Source organism: Canis aureus, chromosome 5 (assembly GCF_053574225.1).
Source record: "Canis aureus isolate CA01 chromosome 5, VMU_Caureus_v.1.0, whole genome shotgun sequence".
NCBI classification, from domain to species: Eukaryota; Metazoa; Chordata; class Mammalia; order Carnivora; family Canidae; genus Canis; species Canis aureus.
The window spans coordinates 69,731,883-69,744,921 of NC_135615.1; the positions used below are offsets into that span (position 1 = coordinate 69,731,883).

Genomic DNA, 13,039 nt, shown 5'->3' on the forward strand with positions numbered 1-13,039 from the left:
GGGGCGGCTCAGTGGTTGAGCATCTGCCTTTGCAAAGCTCAGGTCATGATCTCCAAATCCTGGGATCAAGTCTCCACATTGGGCTCCCTGTGGGGAACCTGCCTCTCCCTCTGCCTATGTCTCTACCTCTTTCTCTCTCTCTCTCTCTCTGGCTCTCATGAGTAAATAAAAAATCTTTAAAACAAACAAACAAACAAACAAACAAACAAAAACAATCAAATAAGCTAAGGATGACTGAGCAGAAGAGAATAAGCCTGGGTCTCTGATGATATCACCAAAAAATTCTGAGACCATCTACTTTTAGACTTCTTGTTAAAATATTGCTTAGGGCGGGTTGCCTGGTGGCTCAGTTGATTAGGCATCTGACTCTTTTTTTTTTTTTTTTTTGGCATCTGACTCTTAATCTCAGCTCAGGTCATGATCTCAGGGTTTTTTGTTTTTTTTTTTTCAAAGAAATTTTATTTATTTATTCATGAGAGATACAGAGAGAGAGGCAGAGAGAGAAGCAGGCTCCACGCAGGGAGCCCAATGTGGGACTCAATCCCAGGTCTCCAGGATCATGTCCTGGGCTGAAGGCGGCGCTAAACCACTGACCCACCCAGGCTGCCCTGATCTCAGGGTTTTGAATTCAAGCCCCATACTGGGCTCCACACTAGATGTGGAGTCTACTTAAAATATATATATATATCTTAGGTTGAGGGAGTAGGAGGAGGACAAATGGACACATAAAGACTCTGGAACCAAAAAGATATGGGTTGGAGTCTTAGGTTCATGTCAATCATCTTCTCTGACCTTGTTTCTTCAGCTATAAATTAAAGGTGCTATAAGGATTATATAAAATAACAGGTAGCCCTGGCCTACCACCCAAGCAATCTTCAATAAGTGTTCATTTATTTTTCCTTACTTGAAGATAGGATCCATTTTTTAATACTTCAGTATCACTCATGGAGTTTAATATAGTTCCTGGAATATGACAAGTATTCAACAAAAATATACTGAATGAGGGGATCCCTGGGTGGCGCAGTGGTTTAGCGCCTGCCTTTGGCCCAGAGCGCGATCCTGGAGACCCGGGATCGAGTCCCACGTCGGGCTCCCGGTGCATGGAGCCTGCTTCTCCCTCTGCCTGTGTCTCTGCCTCTCTCTCTCTCTCTCTCTCTCTGTGTGTGACTATCATAAATATATATATATACTGAATGAAAGAGAGAAAGAGGGCTTGAGGTAACTTTTGAAGATGAGTAAAATATGACTGGGCAGAGTAATCCTCCCAGTCAGGATGGGGTAGAAAGAGGCAGAATCTGATCTGAGGGTTCTGAGAGGGGAGTGACAGAAAAGGAGGCAAGCTAGAGCCAGATTAGCAAGGTATAGATGTATAAGAGGGAACTCTGGAAGGTCTCGGCGCTCGCTATTCCACATTCAGGTATCCTCTTTTTATCTAAATGCTAGTCTACTCCCTAGAGTCCCTCAAAACCTCTGTCTGCTACCTTTTATGTTTTTCATTCTCAGATGCCTTTCACACCTGACAAAGGTCTCTGGTCCCACATCTGCCTGCTCCTCTGTCTACCTTCCCTCCTTGCTTCCCCAGCTGCCTCCAGTGGCTCTAGGGACATAACAGGGCCATCTGAGACAGAAGACTCATCTCCTCTCAGTCTCTGGAATGGTGAGGAAGGATACTGCTGTTGCTAGGTTACTTAAGCTGCCAGCACAGACTTTAACCACAGACTCTTAGGCTCTAACCATAAGGCAACATAGGCTCCCAGCCCTTCTTTATTTTCTCATTTGGACCTTTGCAACAGCCTAACTGGCTTCCCTACTAAAATGCATGCCTGGAGGCTCCTGACTGGCTCAGTTGGTGGAACATGTGACTCTTGATCTCGAGGCTGAGAGTTTTCACCCCATACCGGGCAGATTACTTAGCACCTGGGTGGCTCAGTCGGTTTAAGCATCCAACTCTTGGTTTCAGCTCAAGTCATAGTCTCACGGTTGCAGGATCAAGCCCCATGTGTGGCTCTGCACTCAATGCGGTCTGCTTCAAATTCTCTCTCCCTTTCCCTCCCACCCACTAACTCTATTTTCTAAAATTTAATTCATTTTTTTAATGTATTTGACAGAGAGAGAAAGCACAAGTAGGCACAGAGGGAGAAGCAGGAAGCCTCATGTGGGGCTCGATCCCAGAATCCTGAGATCATGACCTGAGCCGAAGGCAGACACTTAACCGACTGAGCCACCCAGCTGCACCCCCCCAATAAATAAATAAAATATTTTAAGAATAAATAAAAATAAAATGCATACCTGTTTTATCTCTCTTTGATTTAAAATCCATTACTTGGGGATGCCTGGCTGGCTCAGTCAGTAGAGCATGCAACTCACCATCTTGGGGTTGAAGTTTCAGCCCCACACTGGGTGTAGAGATTACTTTAAAAAAAAAAATCTTTGGAGCACCTGGGTGGCATAATCAATTAAGTGTCCAACTCTCAGGTTCAGCTCAGAATACGATCTCAAGGTCTTGAGATCAGGCCCCACATTACAGAATAATATGGATCCCTAACTTCTCTTTAAAAACTGATGGTGGGGGCACCACCAGTGAAGGCATCCCTCTCCATATGCTTGTGCTCTCTCTCTCAAATAAATACAATCTTTAAAAAATAAATAAATAAAATAAAAACCGGTAGGTGGGCAAAAATCAGACGGAACTGAGTCAAGCAGTTTAGAGGCTATGCTCTCTAGTAATTAGGGACTTGTCTAGCTCAACATAGTCCCAATTGCTCTTTTTTAGGCATTGGATTTTTTTTTTTAAATCCTGGCCCATCAGAGTTGCTTATTACATAGTACAGCATATCCAATCCTTGCTGACCTCTCCAACTGTAGGTCCCTTTACTCACACCCGTGAGACCTTTACACTATAGCACTACCTAGAAACTACTCATAGTTTCCCCAAACACACCATACTGTTCTTACCTCTTTGCCTTTTTGTTTACACTCTTCCCTTGGTCTAGAATGTCAGTCCCCTCCTGAACTCCTGGCTAAATTCTATTCAATATTTAAAATTCTGCTCAGATAGTACCTCCAGGAAACATTCCAAGGCTCCCTTCCTCCTTCACTTTTCATTATCTCTGTATCTTGTACATTATTTAATTGTACGCCCTCAGACTGTAGTACAATTTATTTGTGTACCTGTCAGTCTCCAGCACTGGAGCGAACCCTTTAAAAACAGAAATCTCTTTCAATGTCTGCCACATAACAGCCCATTCGACACATCTGATGAATGAGTAGTTGAGAAAATGAGATAACATAACTAGAGCTGATGGGGTTAGGGAGTGGTGGGGGTCCCAGTAACTCACATAGATTTCCATTTTTCGGTAGAGACCATAGTTAAGTAGCAAATTGTGAGTCATACGGATTCGGTGAGGCTTCATTGGGTGGCCTTGTCCATAATAGTAATTTCCAACATCCCCTGAAGAAAAAAGAGTGACAGTTTCAGTGACACAGTTAGACATACACTCCCAGGAGAATCCAGGAATTTTTATAACCATCTCCTAATCATATTCTTTCTCTTTCGTTCTAGTCCCCAAGATTCTCACCCACCTTGAGGAAGAGAAAACTCCAAAATAAAAATAAAACAAACAAACAAACAAAAACAAAATAAAAATAAAACAAAACAAAACAGGAACAACAAACAAAAAAAGCAGGGGACTCTGGTGAGTCCAGCACTTAAAGATATAAATAAGCCTAGCCGATGGGATCCCTGGGTGACGCAGCGGTTTAGCGCCTGACTTTGGCCCAGGGCGCGATCCTGGAGACCCGGGATCGAGTCCCACGTCGGGCTCCCGGTGCATGGAGCCTGCTTCTCCCTCTGCCTGTGTCTCTGCCTCTCTCTCTCACTGTGTGCCTATCATAAATAAATAAAATTTAAAAAATTAAAAAAAAAATAAGCCTAGCCGACAGGCACTACACAGTGTAAAAACGGTTCATTCCAAAGCTACTGGAGAATAGCAGGCAACAAGGTGATTCACCTCACCGTATCTGCAAAGAATTCACTCCCACAACAGAAAAATAACCATTACTATTCAGAATTATTATAAGTCACAGTTCACCTCTTTCATATTAAAACACTTTATGGGGTTAAAGCACATTTACATTTACTTTCTTAATGGATCCTCAGGGGCAGCCCTGGTGGCGTAGCGGTTTGGCACAGCCTGCAGCCTGGGGTGTGATCCTGGAGACCCAGGATCGAGTCCCACATCAGGCTCCCTGCACGGAGCCTGCTTCTCCCTCTGCCTGTGTCTTTGCCTCTCTCTCTCTGTGTCTATGAATAAATAAATAAAATCTTAAAAAAAAATTAATGGATCCTCACAAGAACCTGGTAAAACAGGAGTATTATTCCTATTGTATAGATAAGAAAACTAAACTCTTATCATCTCTAGCTTCCTCTATAGCAATAGACTTCTAATTGGTTCCTCTGTCTTCAACTCAAAACTATCTGCCACACTGACCAGTTATTTTTCTAACACACAGCTTTAATAACACCATTCCCCTGCTCAAAAACCCCTAATGACTCCCCATCTTCTACAGGATAAAGAACAACTTCACTAGCCTGGCATTCAACTCACAACACTCCCTCTCCTGCTCTCTCCCTCTCCCAGCTCTCTACTCTAAACAGAAAAGGCAAACTATGGCCCTTGGGCCAAATACAACTAGCTGCCTGTTTTTTTGTAAATAAAATTTTATTGGAACACAGCCAAGCCCATTAGCTTAAATATTGTCTATGGCTGCTTTCACATTATAATAGCAGAGTTGAGTAAACAGTTGCCACAGAGACCCACCCATATAGCACACGAGGCCAAAAATATTATCTGGCCCTTTACAGAAAATCTGCTAATCTCTGTCCTAAACACACTGGATGATTATCAGCATCCTGAACATGGCATTCACCTTCACACCCAAGTAGTCTTTGTTAAGACTGTTCCTTTGACCCAGAATGTCCTTCCTTTTCTGATGACCCTCATACTACAAAGCCCAGCTTAAGTGCCAAACATATTCCTGATCAAAATATAAAAAAAGAATTAAAATTAAAATAAATGGCCATTTCCTCTCCATGCAATTTGTATATATCACTTAATAAATTTTGTTTTGTATCTGAATTACTTTATCTATTTATATACATAAGATTGGAAGCTCCTTGAATGCCAGGACAAATGCATTCTGTACATCATAAAGGCTGAATAAAGATTCAAGGAATTGAACTGAATGACTCAGAGAAGTTAAGTGCCTATTTAAGATCACACAACAAATGATGCAGGCAGGGGTCAACTCTTCTGACTCCAAATCTAGTACCCTAAAAAGTTGCATTGGGTTTCCCAAGTACCTACTTCAGTTTGCCCTTAATCTAGGGAGCTCTGTGAAACTCCTTGGCACAAAGTTCCTGGCACAAATATTCCAAAAATCAAGTGGGGGCACCCAGCTGGCTCAGTCATTAGAGCATATAACTCTTGATCTCAGGGCCATGAGTTTGAGCCCCACCTTGGACACAGAGCTTACTTAAAAAAAAATAAATAAATAAATGAAACAACAAAAAAACTGAAAAACAAACAAGAATGAAGTGAACTGCACACCCAAGGATCCCTACTTAGAAGTCCATCAGATTGAGGCAGATTTTTGAGCACCAATAAAAAGGTCTCAACCTCTTATGCATCATGGTTGGGTGGTGTCAGTAACAGGCTTCATTCCACCGACTAATGCACTGTGGTGACAATGTCACCAATAGCATCCAAACCACACTCCCAATTCTCTTTGTCATATACGTGGCCAGGGACAATGGAAAACTTCTAAACAGCTAGATGTTTAGGATCTCACTCTTACCTGTCTTTTTTTTTTTTTTTAAGATTTTATTTATTTACTTATTCATGAGAGACACAGAGAGAGAGGCAGAGACACAGGCAGAGGGAGAAGCAGGCTCCATGCAGGGAGCCTGACACGGGACTCGATCCTGGGTCTCCAGGATTGCACCCTGGGCTGAAGGTGGCGCCAAACTGCTGAGCCACCCAGGTTGCCCTCTTACCTGTCTTTTTAATAGATTTTATTTTTAGAACAATTTTAGATTTATAAAAAAAATTGCAAAGATAGTAGAGAGAGTTCTCAGACACCTGACAGTTTCCCCTATTATCAGCATTCTACATGATAAAACATTTGCTACAATTAATGAACCAATATTGATACACTATCTTTGACTAAAAGCCCATGCTTTATTCAAATTCCCTTAGTTTTTATTAACATCCTTTTACCCTATTCTGTTAATCTTAGTAAGGCCTGTGAGGGCAAGAACTGTGCTGAAAGAGCCACAAGCCAGAGTATAGTATTTGGTGGCAGTCAATTGGGACTCTTGTCCCATATAGACACAGACTTTGAGATGTAGTAGCAGAGAAGGCACGTGGAAAATTTTGTTTCCAGAGACCCTCAGACCACCTTATCAGCCATGGCGATTGGTAGAACAGGTTCCCTAGGGATTGGTGGACACATCCAGATGCAGACCCAATTTGAAGGCGGATAGTAACATGACCAATACTGTTATGCAATTGGATTCCTGGCTTACCCAGGTCTCACCAGGGCCTTAATCCCTAGCAAGTCCCCTGCCTATCAAACCTGAATTCAGCCAAGGCTTAGACTTGGAGAACTAAGATAACTTATCTAGAAGGCTAGGGGAGTACCTGACGTGGGGCCCAGAGGCACCATCCTTTTCTTAACAGCTTTTAATCCAGTTGCTGAGAGACTTTTTATTTTTATTTTTATTTATTTATTTTTTAAGATTTTATTTATTCATGAGAGAGACACAGAGAAAGAGAGGCAGAGGCACAGGCAGAGGGAGAAGCAGGCTCCATGCAGAGAGCCTGATGTGGGACTCGATCCAGGGTCTCCAGGATCATGCCCTGGGTTGCAGGCAGCGTTAAACCACTGCGCCACGGGGGCTGCCCGCTGAGAGACTTTTTAAAAGAAATAGTCCTTTTTATTTAGATACTACCTTTATAGTTAGAGAGCTTTTCCCACTCTTCTCAATGTTTTTCAGGTTTTTTTTTTTAATTTATATTTATTTTTTTGAGAGAGAGAGAGAGATGGGAGGGGGGGAGGCTGAGGAAGAGGGAGGAGCAGACTCCCCACAGACCAGGGAGCCCAATGAGGGGCTCAATCCCAGGATACTGGGATCATGACATGAGCCAAAAGCACTTAACCAACTGAGCCACCCAGGTGCCCCTCAAGGTTTTTCGGTTTTACAGGAGTGACCTGAGGCCTACAAAGGTAAAGTAACTTGCCCAATACTGCAAAGCTTCTGAGTCCCGTGCTCACCTCTGTAAAACTCACAAATGGTTTCTCAAAAAGTAACTCTCCTTCGTCTAAAAACTAAGGTCTTTTCACTTTTTCTCATTTTAAACTAATGGTGTAGAGATCACAAAACTGTGCAAACTCATATGGCTACAAAGTCAAAGGCTCCAGCCTCGAACGGGCCCTCACTGCTGCCCAGCAGTAATGGAAGGACTCTTCCAAACTTATTTCCTCAGCTCCCTCTTTCACAACAGCTACTTAACAGCTCAGGTTCATGACCTGAGCCAAAGGCAGATGCTCAACCACTGAGCCACCCAGGCACCCCTCCATTTGGATTTTGAATATGCTCAACCCTTAGCCACTATGTCCCTTTTTTTTAATGTCCCTCTTTATAAACAACTCTTTCTCTCTGCCTCAACCAAACTTCCTTTGAAAAGGGTTCAATCTGACGTCTTCTCTTCACCCATCCATTCATTCTCCAATCTACTGCAATCTAGTTTCACTGCAAACCTGCATAAGAAATAGTTCTTGCCAACACCTGGCCACTCCCTCCTTCTTTTGGCTACTGTAACAAAGACTTCTGGTTCATGAGGTGCCTGGGTGGCTCAGCTGGTTAAGTATCTGACTCACAGTAGTGAGTTCCAGCCTCATGGTGGGCTCCATGCTGAGAGTGGAGCTACTTAAAAACAACAAAGAAAAGACTTTCTGGTTCACTTATATTCCCTCTGTACAATTTAATCAGCAAGTATTTATTGAGAGCCCACTATGAATGAGGCACTGTTCTGGGGGCTGATCATACAGAGCTAGATAAGACATGATCCCATTCCCTAAGGAGATTACCATCTAAGAAGAATGAACAAGTAAACAGACAATTCCAATACACAGTGACAAGCACTATGACAGAAGAGTACAGAGCATAAAGAATACACTAGACTTTTCCTCAGTCCACTTCCTTAGAATTTCACCCGGGATCCTCTTTTCTTTCCATGTTGTATACAACTTCTCTGGTGAGGGACACCTGGGTGGCTAAGTGGTTGAGCATATGCCTTCAGTTCAGGTTGTGATTCCGGGGTCCTGGAATCAAGTTCTGCATCAGACTGCGCGCAGGGAGCCTGCTTCTACCTCTGCCTATGTCTGTGTCTCTCATGAATAAATAAGTAAAATCTTAAAAAAAAAAAAAAAAAAAACTTCTTGGGTGATCACATCCTCTTTTTTTTTTTTTTTTAAGATTTATTTATTTATTCATGAGAGACCCACACAGAGAGAGGCAGAGACAGGCAAAGGGAGAAGCAGGCTCCATGCAGGGAGCCTGATGTGGGACTCAATGCCGGGTCTCCAGGATCACACCCTGGGCTGAAGGCAGGTGCCAAACCGCTGAGCCACCCAGGGATCCCCATGATCACATCCTCTTCTGTAACTAAAATTACCATCTGTATGCTGATAACTACCAAAAATCTCTACCTTCTCATTTCTATCTTCTAAACTGCAGACCTGGGATGCCTGGGTGGCTCAGTGGTTGAGCGTCTGCCTTCAGTTCAGGCCCTGATCTCCAGAGTCCTGGGATCGAGTCCCACATCAGCCTCCCTGTAGGGGGCCTGCATCTCCCTCTGCCTATGTCTCTGCCTCTCTCTCTATCTCTCATGAATAAATAAATAAAATCTTTAAAAAAAAAAAATAAACTGCAGACCTGAATACCCAATTGCCTACTAGATACCTCTAAGCGGATATCCCCCAGTAGGGGTATCCCTCAGTAAGTATTTTTAAGAGTAGAAATACAAAACCCAAAGTTATCAACTGATATAGCCTTCTCCAAACACATTAAACTACCCAACCCAGGAGTTTGGGATCCTTACCTTTTTCCTTACCCCTACATTCATAAACTTAATTTCTTTCTCAGAGTGATAGCTCTAAGGTATAAATCTGATGATGTCACTAACCTTGCACAAAACTTCAATGATTCACAAGTGCACTCAGAATAAAGTCCAACTTCCGTAAGCCAGTGTGTCCAGCCCTTCAGGATCTAGTCTCTGATTACTTCTCCAGCCTCATGACTTTCATCTTTTCCCTCCACCCTATTCCCTGACCTTCTACACTCTGCCCTCAAACCTATACTGTACACACACCTGCCGTCTTTCAAAAATGCTGTCCTCTCTCTTCTAAATTTACGGTCCTCTTTGCCTTCCCTGGGTTCGGCTACTAACTCCTGTTCTTCAGGTCCTAACTGAGATGGCATCTCCTGCCCCAAGTGGGCAGTCTCAGTTGGGTGCCTCTCCTCCGTGCTCCCCAAACACTCTGAGCTCTCCTTTATCCCAGCATGATCCTGGAAGGCAATTCTGTGTCACTGTCCATCTATCTTCCCATCCAGGCTGAGAGGAAGATGAGAAGTGACCTGATCAGCCCCACGGCCTCAGCGCCTAAATGTCCCTAGTACAGAGTAAGCCATTCCACAGGCTTCTGTTACATGAAAAAGTCTGTCTTAACAGGTTGTATCTTTCTCCTTCCAAGCCCAGGGGCCCCATTTCCAGCAGCAAAGTGTAGGCCCAGCTGAGAGACGGAGGGGGAGGGGGGAGGCTGGTGACAGGAGGTGGGGACTCTTGCAGGACTCTCACCAAAAAGGATGAGGAAGCAAAAGGGTAGAGGAAGACTTCTGTATTCTCGGCAGGAAAACACATCCTTGCACCCTTCTCCACCAGATCCTGCCTCGCCCTCAGACTCAGCCTCCTCTCCTGGGGTCCCACTCAAACTCTCTCCATCAGGCTTCCTGAGAACCACCCCTCTCCGGCCAAGTTACCGCAGGCTTCCTCAGAAGACCCCCGCTCGGCCTCAGCCTCTTCCCTCAGCCTCGACTTCCTTTCCTTTCCTCTGAGCCTCCTCCCTCAGCCTCCACCTCCTGCTCTCAGCCTCCTCCCCCTGCCTCCTCCCTCCCCCTGCCCTCTTTCCTGAGCCTCCTCCCTCAGCCTCGACCTCTTTCCTCTCAGCCTCTTCCCTCTGAGCCTCCTCTCTCAGCCTCGTCCTCCTCGCAGCCTCCTCTTTTCAGCCTTTCCCCAACGCCTCAGCCTCTCCCAGCCTCCCCACTCGCATCTCCTCAGCCTCCCTCTCCCGGCCCCGGCCCGGCCCCGCCCCCGCCGCGCGCACGGTGCTCACCGTCGTAGTAGTAACAGACTTTCCTCCTGGTGCCCTGAGTCTGCGCCATCTTGCTCGCCTCCCGTCCCTCCCGTCAGTCGGTCCGTCCGGCCTCCCGCCCGCGGCTCCGCTCGGCGTCCGACCCAGGGGGGGAGGGGGCGGGCCTCCCGCCCGCTCCGCCCGTCCCCTCCCGGGCTCACCTATAGCCGCGCAGCCCGGGCACGGCTCCAGCCAATCAGCTCGCGCAGGGACGGCCCGGAACTCGGCAGGGGGCAAGGGCTGCCCTGAGAGGCAGCCGAGGGCCCCCTGGGCCTGTACCAAGGTCTGCGACAGGGGGGTGGGGGAGCTGCCCGGGGACCGTACCATTAGTCCCGGGGGAAGAAAACGGATCCGTACACTTCGCTGTCCGGTTTCGGTGTTGGAAGTGCGCTGGGAGACCAGAAGCCAACTTTGTCGTTTTATGGAGAATCAGCTGAAGCCTGCGGGGAGGAAAGTGACTTGCACAAGGTCACTCAGCTAAGGACCGGGCTGAACCTGGCTTGGAGCCTGAGTTTGGAAGAAGGAGAAATCAACTTGACAAAGGAAAGAAGGCGGCTGTGGACCAAGTGCTGTGCAACCCCTTTACCGACGTTTATCTCGACGATTGCTCACAAAAGCTTTGGAAGAGGCTTTTTATTCCCGTTTTATGGATAAGGATAATGAACTTCAGACCTTTGTGACTTGCTCAGAGTCACACAATTAGGAATTAAATTCACCTTTCACTAGTACGGATTTTCTGAATTCCTGCTGTGCACCGGAGACACTGTAGGGAAGGGGCCGAACCCAGCCTTTCTTACCTCCAAAGCGGGGCCTCCCTGATGCTGTCACCCGCGAGCACTGAAGAGTGCCTTTACATAGGAAGACACTGATTGTCCCCTTCTACTAGGGCAGGGTTTCTGAACCTATTGAAGCTATTGACATTTGGAACTGGATAATTCCTTACTGTAAGGGGCTCTCTTGTGCATTGTGTAGGATGTTTAGCAGCATCTTTGGCCTTTACTCATTAGATGCCAATAGCACCCTCCACTCCCACCTCAGCTGTGGTCACCAAAATTGTTTCCAGACATTGCATAACTGTTTCCATGGCAAGACAGGAGTGTAAAATTGCCCCCACCCTAACTTTGAGGACCACTGAACTTATTTATCAATCATCAACCGTTCATTATTGAAATCTGAAAAACTGAAAAGCACTGTGATGGGCTATTAAAATAATAAAATACAACAGTATTAATATTTAGTGAGTACTTACTATTTGTGTGCCAAGTAAGTTACAAACTCATGGTCCTATAGTTGATAAGATACATTTTTATGCCTCTACAATTTATTTATTTATTAATTAGGCTCCACACCCTGAGTGGAACCCATCTGGAGGCTTGAACTCATGATCCTGAGATGAAGACCTGAACTGAGATCAAGTGTTGGATGTTTAACCAACTGAGTCACCCAGGTAACCCTATGCCTGTACAATTTAAAGAGTGCTTGGGCACTTAGACACTTGTGTTCCTCATTTGAGAACTGCATTTGGGCCACTCATTATAAAAGTAATAGAAGAGGGGCGCCTGGGTGGCTCAGTGGTTGAGCATCTGCCTTTGGCTCAGGTCGTGATCCCCAGGTCCTGGAATCAAGTCCTGCATCCGGCTCTGTGCAGGGAGCCTGCTTTTCCCTCTGCCTATGTCTCTGCCTCTCTCTGCATGTCTCTCATGGATAAATAAATAAAATCTTAAAAAAATAAAAGTAACAGAAAATTTAAGATTTATAGAAACAGCTAAAGGAAGAGAGAGGGAGAGAGAGAGAGAGGGAGAGAGAGAGAGAGAGAGAAAGAAAGAAAACAGCTAAAGAGCCAGGGAATCCCTTTTTCCAGCTCTGTGTTGCTGCTTCCTGGCTAGAACCTTTCTGGCCCTCACTTCCCTCTTTGTAAAATGCAGAGGATAAGAATTCAAAGTTCACTAACTCTATGCTGCACACAGTATCCAAAAGAAGAGGAGGGTGGGGATCAGATGAGGTCATGGGTGTGGCAGCATTTTATAAAATGCAGAACAGGAATCAGAACCTCAGATCTTTATAGAGGTGAGGCAGGTGGTATAAAAATAAGTGGATTTATATTAGTTTGATTCAGGTGCTTTGCATATTTCTAAAATTGGATTCTTTTCACTTTCATAAAGCAAAATGCCTTTCCCCCATCTTTCCTCAAACACACTGCCATCTGCAGGTACCTTTCATTTTCTCACTTTTTATTGGAAATAGAGGTGAAAAACATTTCATTTTCCTCTTCATTATGAGAACAACAGTGCAAGCATGATGATAACCACTGACACTCAGTTTCAACTGTTTGGCAAAGGGACTCTAGCAAAAGAAGACCCTGGCAAAGGAAGAGCTTAAGCCCTACGTGAAGGTGGTGGCCACTAATCAGCTCCATGAGGACAGGTAAGCCCAATGAAGCCAAATCTTCAAGACTTTTTTTCCAAGAGAAGACAGAAACCTGTAGTTTTATCCAAAATCTCCCCAGTTTTTTTTAAATCTCCCCAGTTTTATAAATTGACTGCTAACTCACTCTGTTCACATTCAA

General features: G+C 45.0%; 1 protein-coding gene across 2 annotated transcripts in view; it reads right to left on the bottom strand.

Annotated features, from left to right (window-relative positions):
- HDAC1 (histone deacetylase 1) overlaps window positions 1–10,815 on the bottom strand; it is a 35,672-nt gene extending 24,857 nt beyond the window's left edge. The window contains exons 1-2 of one of the 2 annotated variants that reach the window (XM_077898675.1): window positions 10,635–10,815; window positions 3,339–3,451 (exon numbers count right to left, since the gene is read on the bottom strand). In XM_077898675.1, coding sequence (XP_077754801.1) covers window positions 3,339–3,451; window positions 10,635–10,800 — 279 coding nt within the window. In that variant the 5' untranslated portion in view covers window positions 10,801–10,815. Of the gene's footprint in view, window positions 1–3,338; window positions 3,452–10,455; window positions 10,611–10,634 lie in introns of those variants that run through there. The other variant, XM_077898676.1, reaches the window with a different exon arrangement.
- Window positions 10,816–13,039: the final 2,224 nt, after the last annotated feature.